Source organism: Thalassophryne amazonica, chromosome 6 (genome assembly GCF_902500255.1).
Source record: "Thalassophryne amazonica chromosome 6, fThaAma1.1, whole genome shotgun sequence".
NCBI classification, from domain to species: Eukaryota; Metazoa; Chordata; class Actinopteri; order Batrachoidiformes; family Batrachoididae; genus Thalassophryne; species Thalassophryne amazonica.
This window is the reverse complement of record NC_047108.1, coordinates 64424702-64437509: the sequence shown is the minus strand read 5'-3', so window position 1 is coordinate 64437509 and position 12808 is coordinate 64424702. Positions and strand designations below refer to the sequence as shown.

The 12808-nt window shown below is 40.7% G+C and overlaps 1 protein-coding gene across 2 annotated transcripts in view; it reads right to left on the bottom strand.

The window, feature by feature from the left end:
* stat6 (signal transducer and activator of transcription 6, interleukin-4 induced) overlaps positions 1–12808 on the bottom strand; it is a 171260-nt gene that overhangs the window by 121821 nt on the left and 36631 nt on the right. For both annotated transcript variants that reach the window (XM_034172329.1, XM_034172327.1), the window contains exons 2-3: positions 2568–2714; positions 2307–2451 (exon numbers count right to left, since the gene is read on the bottom strand). In XM_034172329.1, coding sequence (XP_034028220.1) covers positions 2307–2451; positions 2568–2701 — 279 coding nt within the window. In that variant the 5' untranslated portion in view covers positions 2702–2714. The remainder of the gene's footprint in view (positions 1–2306; positions 2452–2567; positions 2715–12808) is intronic.

Below are 12808 nucleotides of genomic sequence, written 5' to 3'. Positions count from 1 at the left end.
AACCACAGATCTACACAGCAGCCTCTGTTGGCGGACACCCCCTGTCAGTTCAGCGCACACACCAGCGTATCACTGTGTCTGTGTTATGTGAGCTGTCAGTGAGTCTCTGGTCAGCAGCTGACAGGCACCTCACTGTGCTGTGTGCTGTCAGAGGGTCTTCTTTAAAAAAATATTACGTTTCTTCAGCCACAACAAGGAATTAAAGTATTTTCAGACCTTGTTTTCCAAAATCAGGACGCTTTATGTGGATACGTTTTCCGGCTGTGATGATGAATCCAACTGAAAGGAACAGGTAAGATTAAGACTTCATATTTACTGCATGTGTGAATGGTTTTAATATTTGTAACAGTCTGAACTTTTCACATGAGGACTGCAGCTTTCAATTATTCAGCCATATATAACATTAATGGACGTATTTTGACTTTGAGTAACTTCCAAGAATCGTGGGTCAACAATCGTATAACTTACCTACAGCTTATGTGCCGCGTATGCAGGAAGTATCAGACATACACTGTCATACATTGAAAATATTGTGCACACCCAAAATTTTTCAACGTAAGAGGTCTGTTAGAAAAGTATCGGACCTTTTTATTTTTGCAAAAACCTGATGGATTTTAATCATGTGTGCTTGCATGAGCAAACCTTGAACCTTCGTGCGCATGCGTGAACTTTTTCATGCCTGTCGATTGCATCATTTCCTGGTAAGCAGCCTTTGTGTGAGGACATGCGTAGTGCGCTCGGCGGATTTTCATTTCAAGCAAAAAGACAGAACGACTGGAGCAGCGCCGCATCAAATTTTGCCAGAAACTGGGTGACAGCCAGGTGGAAAACATTCGGAAGATTCAGACGTCTTTCAGTGACGATGCTATGGGCATCACACAGATTAAGGAGTGGTACAACCGGTTTAAAGACGGCCGCACCACGGTGGAAAGCGAGCCACGGTGGAAAGCGAGCCACGCTGCGGTTGGCCATCAACACGCTGAAATGACCAGATCATTTCCAAAGTGAACGCTGTGGTGATGCGGGACTGTCGTGTGACTATCTGAGAAATTGCGGAAGAGGTGGACATCAGCACTTTTTCAGTACATTCAACTGTGACAGAAGATTTGGCCATGAAAAGAGTGGCGATGAAATTCATGTTGCTGCTAATGGCGGAGCAAAAGTGCCTCCGTGTTGAAGTCTCACAGGACATGCTGTGACATGCCCACCTCTTCCACAACTTCTCGGATAGTCACACGACTGAAAAGTCATCGAAAGCCGTCTGAATCATCCGAATGGTTTCCACCTGGCTGTCGCCCAGTTTCTGGCAAAATTTGATGCAGCGCTGCTCCAGTCGTTCCTTCTTTTTATTAAAGGATTATCTTATCTTAAATAACTCAATAAATCTCCCAGCAATGACACACAAAAGGCTGCAATATTTAGAATCGGAAACACTGTGATGTTACACAACCCATTGTTAATTACTAAGATCAAAACTTTCCAACAATTTATCTAATATAAAAAATTTTTATCCATATTGCGTAGCCCTATACATAATGCAGTGTGTGTGACAGCCTTTTAAAATACTTTAGCCTGGTTCACATGACAGGATTTTAAAATTATCCATAGGTTTCCAAAACCTGAGAGACCACACACGTGGAGATAAAAAAAAACATAGATCTGACAGGTTTGGTCGTACAGTGCGTGGTGTTCAGCCACACTGTAAAAACAACACACCACACACGAACAGATTTCACACACGAAGACTCCCAGGTCAGACAGGAAATCTCACAAAATCTCTCGAGATTAAACGTGACTTCAGAGTAAAGAGATAGAGATAGTTTGTGGACTATTTAAAACAGAGGGAAAAAAGATACAAAAAGAAAAAGAAACGGCGTTCTTTAAAGGAGTGGAGACAGCGTGACCACCGGACATTCTAGTAAGTCAGAAGAGTTACTTTGATTTTATTTTCCACTCCGTGTGTCCGTCACCTGGCTTTCTGATTGGCTACACGTCACATTCAGCAGGCTGTGTGCTCGTTTGTGGTCGGGGGACACAACACACACACTGCAATATCGGGCCAAGACAATCCAACATGTTGAATATCCCCAATTTGCAATCGGAGCGTCATTGACATCCTTCTGGGCAGATCAGAGCGCTCTTAACACACCACACACAGCAGGAATATTTGATAAGATTATCTTTAGCGTCTTCACGATTGTCCAGGCATCCTTAAGATTGTCGGAAGGGTCCGATATTGGCCTAATTATCTTGCCATGTGAACCAGGCTTTAGTGTTTCAAATTTTGGGAAGTACACACATCCTACCAGGTTTTGACTAATGTGCATCAGCTTCATCTTGTCCACCACATTACTATTCTGATGAGCCAGAGCTTGCAGCATGGTGATGATCTGGTCCAAAAGAGCTCCAGCCTTGCTCTCCTGTTCGATCTTTTCCAAATCAAAGTCCTCCCTGAGAGCATGCACATACAGACCAATCACACAGGAAAGAAAATACAAAATACACTGTAAGAAACCTATCTAACCATATGTGTGAGATTGTGTGTGGTGGATTTGTGGTTGTCATACCAGCTCTGTTCTTCAATCCAGGTTGCCAAATAATGCCTGACCTCTATGGGGAAGTTGGGTGAGGGATAGAGTTCATTGACAGTCTGAGGAGGCAGGAACTGTATCAGTTGGGTCATGTGTGTCCACTGTGCCATGGTCAAACAAGGGCTATACAAGAAACAGCAAAATCCCATTATACATTATGTTGAATGCTGCAAGATCTTTATTTCACACTACAACAAAACAGCACGTTTTATAATTCATTAGGCAATATGAACTAAAACCTGACAGTGATGGCATTATATGGCTAATATTGGTTTAAACCAGTGGTTCTCAACCTGATCCTGAAATACAATGAAACCAACACATTTTTCACCTCTCCCTGCTCTACCACAAGCTGATTATTAAATTTAAAAACTAGTGCATTATGCCAAACATGAAATTGTGACTTTAAGATGTTTCCTGACAAAATTGTTCATCTTTTTGACAAAATGTTTTGTTCAAAATTTTATTTCAATATGACTATTCTAAACACTGCCGCACGCAGGTTGGAAATTACAATAGTTGAGCATATTAGTGCAAACCAGCAATAGTAATGTACCTGTTCACAAATGAAATACAGATCGAAACAACAATCGTTTCTCCTTTAACTGACCATACAGGCGAGATTAAAAAAAAGCATTACATGTCACTGTCCACCTATCTGGTGAAAACAAACAGTCATGGGGAGTGGCGTTTGTTTTCGATTTTCTTCGCTTCTGGGAACTGACATCAATGCCACTGAACAACATGCAGCAGGTATTGGCACTGCTGTTCATCCTTTGTTAGGGTCGGATTGTAATCCTGGATGAGTGCAACTCCTCGCTCAGCAAAATCATTGACAGCAGCAATGTTGTCCAGGACCTGCTGTGACGACTGGAATGATGGGTCATCCTCCCACTCTGAGGGGTCCTTGATAAGGAAGTCCATGTTTACGTTGAATGCCTCAAAAATACAACCTGAGGCTTATGTGACAAAATCTGCCACTAATGAACTAATGTATCCAGTCCAGAACTCAAAATGTCACTCGCACGCCACAAAAAAAAATTGGGCCAGGCGGCAATGGTTACTATTTTTCAAATCTCATGTAATTTTACCCAATTTATTTTTCCCCAAACGGAACCAAAAAACAAAGAAGCATCTTGAAATGTTGAAGTTTTTCAGGCCCACCCTAGCGTTGCTTGTGGGGATCCATGGGCTCCAGATTGGATAGTGTTTATAAAATAGGTAGGCTGAATCTGCATGTTGAATTGGCACAAGTTTTACCCTGAATGCCCTTCCTGACACAACTCCACATTACATGGAGAAATGTGGCAGGAGTGGGGCTTGAACAGGGAACTTTCTGCACTGGAACCAAGTGCACTAACCATTTGTCCACCACCCCTACATGTTCTTGTTATCATATACACACACTAGTTTTATTATTATCATTAATATTATTATATTATTAGTAGTAGTAGTATTTTATTTTATTATTACTTCTAGTTTGTCATTTGACTTTTAAATGGACCACAATGAAAATAAGTGCTTTCACTTTCTTGTGACATCCAGGTATTGTTAATGTATTTACAATATATGATGTGCTTACATTATAGGTAAGCCCCTTTCACACTGGAACACGTAGAGCTGCGTTGTGTTGCGTTTAGAGTGTGCGCGTACTCTGCGTTTTTCAGCAACGTATGTTTGACCCAAAATACATAAGTATACCAAACAGAAAATGTCAGATCTTCCCAGTTTGTCCATAATCGAAGCCATACACACATACAGGCACACAGAGGCCACTTGGCTATTAACTCATTGAGTGCCATTGACGCTTAAACGCGTCTTTTCAGATAGTAACGCTCAGCGCCAAAGATGCGTTATCGCGCCAATTACATTTTTTTTTATGGGGGGGGGGGGGAGCGGGGTAATCAGCTGATCTAGCTTGTGTAAAAAAAATTAGAGTTGTAATCACAAGGGAACCCATTCTGTGGGTGGTAGCAGTGTGAGTGTGGAACAGAGCGTGGCTCGCTCTCACAGTTGTGCGGACGTCTTACGGTTGTACCGCTCCTAATCCGAATGGTTTCCACCTGGCTGTCTGTCAAACTGTGATGCAGTCGCACTGCTCCAGTCGTTGCGTCTTTTTCCTTGGAATGAAAAAACGCCGAGCGCACGACACACACCTCACACAAAGGCTGCTTACAAGCAAATGACGCAATCGACAGGCTCATGCAAGCACACGTGATTCAAATCCATCAGGTTTTTGAAAAAAATAAAAAGGTCCGATACGCGGGAGCCAGAGGGAAAAGACGCGCCGCCGAGAGAAGAGACAGACGGAGTACCTCCCCTGACGTATTTTTTTTTTTTTTTTTTGGTGCATTATACAACCCCTGGCAAAAATTATGGAATCACCGGCCTCGGAGGATGTTCATTCAGTTGTTTAATTTTGTAGAAAAAAAGCAGATCACAGACATGACACAAAACTAAAGTCATTTCAAATGGCAACTTTCTGGCTTTAAGAAACACTATAAGAAATCAAGAAAAAAAATTGTGGCAGTCAGTAACGGTTACTTTTTTAGACCAAGCAGAGGGAAAAAAAAAAAATATGGACTCACTCAATTCTGAGGAATAAATTATGGAATCACCCTGTAAATTTTCATCCCCAAAACTAACACCTGCATCAAATCAGATCTGCTCCTTAGTCTGCATCTAAAAAGGAGTGATCACACCTTGGAGAGCTGTTGCACCAAGTGGACTGACATGAATCATGGCTCCAACACGAAAGATGTCAACTGAAACAAAGGAGAGGATTATCAAACTCTTAAAAGAGGGTAAATCATCACGCAATGTTGCAAAAGATGTTGGTTGTTCACAGTCAGCTGTGTCTAAACTCTGGACCAAATACAAACAACATGGGAAGGTTGTTAAAGGCAAACATACTGGTAGACCAAGGAAGACATCAAAGCGTCAAGACAGAAAACTTAAAGCAATATGTCTCAAAAATCGAAAATGCACAACAAAACAAATGAGGAACAAATGGGAGGAAACTGGAGTCAACGTCTGTGGCCAAACTGTAAGAAACCGCCTAAAGGAAATGGGATTTACATACAGAAAAGCTAAACGAAAGCCATCATTAACACCTAAACAGAAAAAAACAAGGTTACAATGTGCTAAGGAAAAGCAATCGTGGACTGTGGATGACTGGATGAAAGTCATATTCAGTGATGAATCTCGAATCTGCATTGGGCAAGGTGATGATGCTGGAACTTTTGTTTGGTGCCATTCCAGTGAGATTTATAAAGATGACTGCCTGAAGAGAACATGTAAATTTCCATGGTCGATGATATGGGGCTGCATGTCAGGTAAAGGCACTGGGGAGATGGCTGTCATTACATCATCAATAAATGCACAAGTTTACGTTGATATTTTGGACACTTTTCTTATCCCATCAATTGAAAGGATGTTTGGGGATGATGAAATCATTTTACAAGATGATAATGCATCTTGCCATAGAGCAAAAACTGTGAAAACATTCCTTGCAAAAAGACACATAGGGTCAATGTCATGGCCTGCAAATAGTCCGGATCTTAATCCAATTGAAAATCTTTGGTGGAAGTTGAAGAAAATGGTCCATGACCAAGGCTGCAACCTGCAAAGCTGATCTGGCAACAGCAATCAGAGAAAGTTGGAGCCAGATTGATGAAGAGTACTGTTTGTCACTCATTAAGTCCATGCCTCAGAGACTGCAAGCTGTTATAAAAGCCAGAGGTGGTGCAACAAAATACTAGTGATGTGTTGGAGCGTTCTTTTGTTTTTCATGATTCCATAATTTTTTCCTCAGAATTGAGTGATTCCATATTTTTTTTCCCTCTGCTTGGTCTAAAAAAGTAACCGTTACTGACTGCCACAATTCTTTTTCCTGATTTCTTATAGTGTTTCTTAAAGCCAGAAAGTTGCCATTTGAAATGACTTTAGTTTTGTGTCATGTCTGTGATCTGCTTTTTTTCTACAAAATTAAACAACTGAATGAACATCCTCCGAGGCCGGTGATTCCATAATGTTTGCCAGGGGTTGTACAATAGGATCACTTTTCATAATGTTTGAGATGTCACTGAACCAAAAACAATTAGAATCAAAGACATTTCCTCCTTGAAATGTTGCTTGTCACAAAAGCCAATTTTCTTAGTTTTTAGTCAGAAATCAGCATTTTTAGTGATACCCACCCATGTTCTGCAGACAATTACTAAAGAATGGAAGAGGTACAAACAAACGTTTTTTTTTTCTGATGATAAGGAACGTCTGAAGTTTCTTTTGGTATGTTTGTTGTTGACATGGATATGAACTCAATTTTCTATGGGTCTTGAAAAAACACTCAAATGCTGAAAAATCCTGGCACTGGGATGTTCTGAACTTTGAAAATGGCTGGTACTCAATGAGTTAATATATAGATTATGCTCATTCAGGTATCTGTTAGTACTTGTATGGCTGCACACCTGAACTTTACACACACACACACACACACACACACACACACACACACACACACACACACACACACCACACACACACACACACACACACACACACACACACACACACACATGCATACGGTGCATCCAGAAAGTATTCACAGCGCTTCACTTTTTCCACATTTTGTTATGATACAGCCTAACTCCTAAATGGAGTAATGAGAACATGAGAAAAGTTTTTTTTGCATTTTTTTGCAAATTTATTAAAAATAGAAACTAAGAAATCACAGGTACATAAGTATTCACACACTTTGCTCAATACTTTGTTGATGCACCTTTGACAGCCATTACATCCTCACATTGTCTTGAACATAATGCCACAAGCTTGGTGCACTGCTATTTGTGCCTTTTGCTAAGGAGTGGCTTCCATCTGCTCACTGTATCATACAGGCCTAATTGGTGAATTGCTGCAGAGATGGTTTTTCCTTCTGGAAGGTTCTCCTCTCTCCACAGAGGAATGCTGGAGCTCTGACAGAGTGACCATCTGGTTCTTGGTCACCACCCTGACTAAGGCCCTCCTCCCCTGATGATTTAGTTTACATGGGCGGCCAGCTCTAAGAAGAGTCCTGGACTCCTGGTAGATCTGAACTTCTTCCATTTATGGATGATGGAGGCCACTGTGCTCATTGGGACCTTCAAAGCAGCAGAAATGTTTCTGTACCCTTCACCAGATTTGTGCCTCAAGACAATCCTGTCTCAGAGGTCTACAGCAATTCCTTTGACTTCATGTTTGGTTTGAGCTCTGACATGCACTGTCAACTGTGAGACCTTATATGTAGACAGGGTGTTTCTTTCCAAATCATGTACAATCGACTGAATTTACCCCAGATGGACTCCAATTAAGCTGTCAAAGCATCTCAATGGTGATTAATGGAAACAGAATGCACCTGAGCTAAATTTTGAGCTTCATGGCAAAGACTGTGGACACTTATGTACATGTGATTATTTAGTTGAGTTTTTATTTTTAATAAATTAGCAACAAATAAAATAAAACAAAAACTTTTTTCACATTGTTATTATGGGGTATTGTGTGTAGAATTTTGAGGAAAAAAAATTAATGTCATCCATTTTGGAATAAGGCTGTAACAAAAAATGTGGAAAAGTGAAGCACTCTGAATACTTTCTGGATGCACTGTAATTGCAAAGATGCATGACAGACTTGAGAAGTGATTTTTGCCTGGAACAAGGGAAGAACAGATTATGTTGATGTTTATAATTTTATAAGTAGGAAGTTTTAACCCGGAAATTTGGAATTTCCAATTTGTCAATTTGTTCCAACACCATACAATCCAAGTTCACAGCCAACATGGCTGCATCAATTAACAGTAGTAAAAGCTTTAGTATTTACTGTTTTTTAGGGCTTCTGTTTTTTTAGTGTCTAGTTTAATAAGTCATACACACAGTGCTTTCCTACTGCTGTCTGTGGACATGTTGCTACCACATGTTTATGCGTGAAATACACTCATTATGTGTTTATGAACTCGTGTTGCTTGATATTAGCTAACTGGTAGATTTTCTAATGACAATGGCTGCGATACAAAGAGCAATAACCTGAAGCACCAATGTACGTTTCTGCACCAGCTGTCCTCTGGATATTTATTGCTATGACTGCTTCAAACGTTCGGTTGCCTCAGTTTATTATCACCCAGGCAATGACTGGTGTTATGATTCTGATTCAGTAATTAAGCCCGTAGACTGGATGACCTGCTGACACCCTCCGCAAACCTTTGTGGCATAAGCAGCACGCAGTTACCTTGTTTGCATTGTGTAACTACTTCGGTCAGTATCTTTAACATGATGGTGGACCAAGCTTACTCATTACTGGCTGGTTTAGCCAATGATGATGTCTGCTCTAGTCTTTTCACTCTCTCTAGACCTTTTTTGTGTATAACACTTAGAGGTGACTTAGATAATGATTTGTTGCTGTATAAATAAATTGAACTGCAGGATAGGGTGGTAGAAGATGCAGATGGTAATGTGCTGACAAGTGAGGAGAGTGTGTTGGGAAGGTGGAGGGAAAATTTTGAAGATTTGATGAAGGAAGAAAATGAGAGAGAAAAGGCTGGATGATGTGGAAATTCAAGTCCACAATAAAACAGGAAATGTTCAAATGTCAAACACTTCCTGGATTGACAGACGAGATTCCATGGAATATCGCAGGAACTCAATGCAAGCTCACACTCAAACAGGAAGTGCCGAATTCTCAGTCAGAGTGAAACAGGAAATGTCAAACACTTCCTGGCATGGGTGGAGCTAGAGCGGAGGCTGGGGTTTCACTGGACTCCCATGAAGTCTGACTGGACACAGCTGACTGACATGTCACGGCACCACACGTCTGGCTGAAAGACCTGCATTTTCAAATCAGTGAGTCACACTGACTGCTAGTAGTCCAGTAGTAGTTTGTGCTGTGTACCACAAAAAGTTCTAATTTCTAATCTGTTTTGTTTAAAAATGTTTAATTTTCACTGTTGCTGCACTTTGTGTCAAATCATAGTCATATCGTATATCATACTGATATGAAAATTCAGTAAGGTATATCTTCTATTGTACATTTCAGATCTAAGGTGGAACTCTACTAGTGTTTACTGAGGTACACCTAAATATGTTTAAAGAAAAAAAAAAAAGAGGGAGAGTAAAGCCACTTAGGTGTCTGGTCTTGAGAACCAGGGATGGTAGGTTGAAAAGCTTTTTTATCCCATGGGAACTCTCCCTACCCACCTAAGCAGCTCAAGAATATGGACAGCATGTATATAACTGACATTTACATGACAATTTATATGACAATATTGAGATACAATAATTTGGCCATATTATACAGCCCTACTGTCAACAAGCTGAAAACCTTTATTTTATTTATTTAATATTAATTTACATCTTGTAACAGTCCCTTTTAATAGTCATTACCATGGTATTACAGTATTACGCCACAAGAGGGCGATCCTGTATTTTACCATAGAAAAAGGTCATTTTTTTCTCATCTTCGCTCTCATGTCATGACCCAGCCGTGTGTACTTGGACCGCTGTGCAATAACCAGTAACCTGTGGTAAAGCTGGCCCTTTTTGCTATCCAACAGCAACCATTTATGGCTAAACTACAGCCCGCACGACTACATGTTACAATCTACATTCAAAAAATAATGACAGTGGCAGAGGGTTAAGAGGGTTGTAACCAGGGGGGGTCAGCTGAAAAGCAAAAAAAGAAAAATGCTTAAAAAGGTGGGGAGTATGGGGGGAGGAGCCCCCTGAAGCTAAAAGGTTTTTTGCTATGCTAATGCTCTACTGCATTTACTCAAATAAAGTCTGAAGGACGTAAATGACAAGGTGAGATGCTGATGAGCTTTGCTCATTCATGTCCGTGACATATTGCATATTATTACTTAAAAACGGGGCCGATGCTAATGCATAGCATGTCTATGGCATTTTCAATGTTAAAGTTAGCATTAAGATGTTCGCATCACAGCACGTTTGTGTGCATTTGTTTTCTGTATAATAATTAATGGCTCAGCGTTTGTTGTCATAAAAGAGTCAAATTTATTACAAATTGTAATATTTTAAAATTTATTTTTGTTTAGATATTATAATAATAATAATAATAATAGATTAACAACAAGAAGAAGAACTATAATCTACAATACAATTTAAAGAAGAGACAAAAATACCTGATAAAAAACACAACAGAAAAAATATAAAAACCAACTAACAATGAACTAAGTAATATAGGAAATAAATGTTTCCCTGCGAACACCACTTCATCCCTATTTTATTTAAGTTTAATGGACAATTGTCAAACCATATTTTCAATTTGATAACTTCTTCAGTGATTTCCTCCAGAACATCTGCCAAGCTAGAAACTAAACGGCTGCATCCAAGTAGAGCAGAATACTACTGGAATGAATTTAATAAGGAAAGTTGGGTTTTTCTCAACCAAAATGATGCTGGACTCACTGCAATTTATGTCTGGAATAGCCCCAGATTGCTTCCAGAGATTCTACAATTCAAACATTTTCATGTGCGTGGTGTTGGGGGTAATTTTGGGTTACAGCTTTTTTGTTTCATCCCTGAATAGGTCAATCATGAGTCACTTTTGTGGCGGATTAAAGTCACTAACTGGACTCCTGTCCTGCTGCGAGAAAGAAACGAGAATCGTCCTCCGTTCTGTTCACACAGCTCCAAACTCTGCGCCGCTCTCTGCCAAGTCAAGTTAGAACAATAGAGTTCAGTCAGAATTAATAAATTCAAAGGAAAACACAATTTAAATCAATTGATATCTCTTTCCAAATGTTGTAATACAACAAACTGCAATCGAACAAACATTTTTTTCCTCCCAAAATGAGTCGTTCTACACTGACGTGCGGCAGCCGGCTGAGCTCAGCTCAGAGGTATGGAGAGACATTCATGCCAAAATGTCTGAAAGGAAATGCTTTTGACACAAGCTACAGATTTTGTTTATTTTTATATATGTCCAGAGATCAATGGTATCCGAGTCCATTGCTCGGATCAATGTAGTAGTATCCGAGCAATGGACTCGGATACTACTACAGTATTGGTGTTGCTGGATCTCAGTGCTGCATGTGACACCACTGATCATCATATTCTACTTGATAGGCTAGAAAACTGTTTCGGGATTACTGGAACTGCTCTTGCGTGGTTGACGTCTTATCTATCTGGTCGTTCCTACTGTGTTTTGTGCAATGACACTACCTCTGATTTTAGGGGCATGAAGTTCGGGGTTCCGCAGGGATCCGTTCTGGGTCCCCTGCTTTTTTCCCTGTATATGGCACCCCTTGGGAACATTTTGCGGGATGTAGTTGTGTCAGGAAGGGCATCCGGCGTAAAACCTGTGCCAATTCAATATGCAGATCCACCTTGGATTTGCTGTGGCGACCCCGAGTGCAAAGAAGGAGCAGTCGAAGGGACTTACTTTTTGGGGTTGCTTTTCACTGCTATGCTGATGACACTCAGTTGTATATACCGATAGCTGCTGGAAATCCTGTCCACATAAAATCTTTAGAGGACTGTCTCGCAGAAGTGAGAAATTGGATGTCTAGCAACTTTCTCCTTCTGAACTGTGATAAGACTGAAATGATGGTTCTTGGTCCAGCAAGACACCGGCATCAATTTGATCAGCTAGCGCTTAGCCTAGGTTCATGTGTTATACATCATACTTTCAAAGTGAGGAACCTTGGGGTAATTTTTGATCCTACGTTGTCCTTTGACCTCCACATTAGGGACATTACGAGGACTGCTTTCTTCCATCTAAAATATAGCAAAGATTCGTCCCATCTTGTCTATGGCTGATGCTGAGACTCTAATTCATGCTTTTGTTTCTTCTAGATTGGACTACTGCAATGCTTTGTTTCCTGGTTTACCACAGTCCAGCATCAGGGATCTTCAACTGGTTCAAAATGCTGCTGCCAGACTTCTGACACAAGCAGAAGGTTTGACCATATTACACCAGTTCTGGCATCCCTTCACTGGGTTCCGGTCTCTTTGAGATCGTATTTTAAAGTATTACTATTGGCCTATAAAATTGTTCATGGACTGGCACCCCCTATCTGGCCGGCCTGGTTGAGTCCTATGTGCCGGCTAGGGCTCTGTGTTCACAGAGTGCAGGACTATTGTGTGTCCCTAGGGTGAAGAAAAGTCAGCGGGTTACAGAGCTTTCCATCACCGTGCCCCAGCTCTGTGGAATGATCTGCCTGCGCAGCTACGACA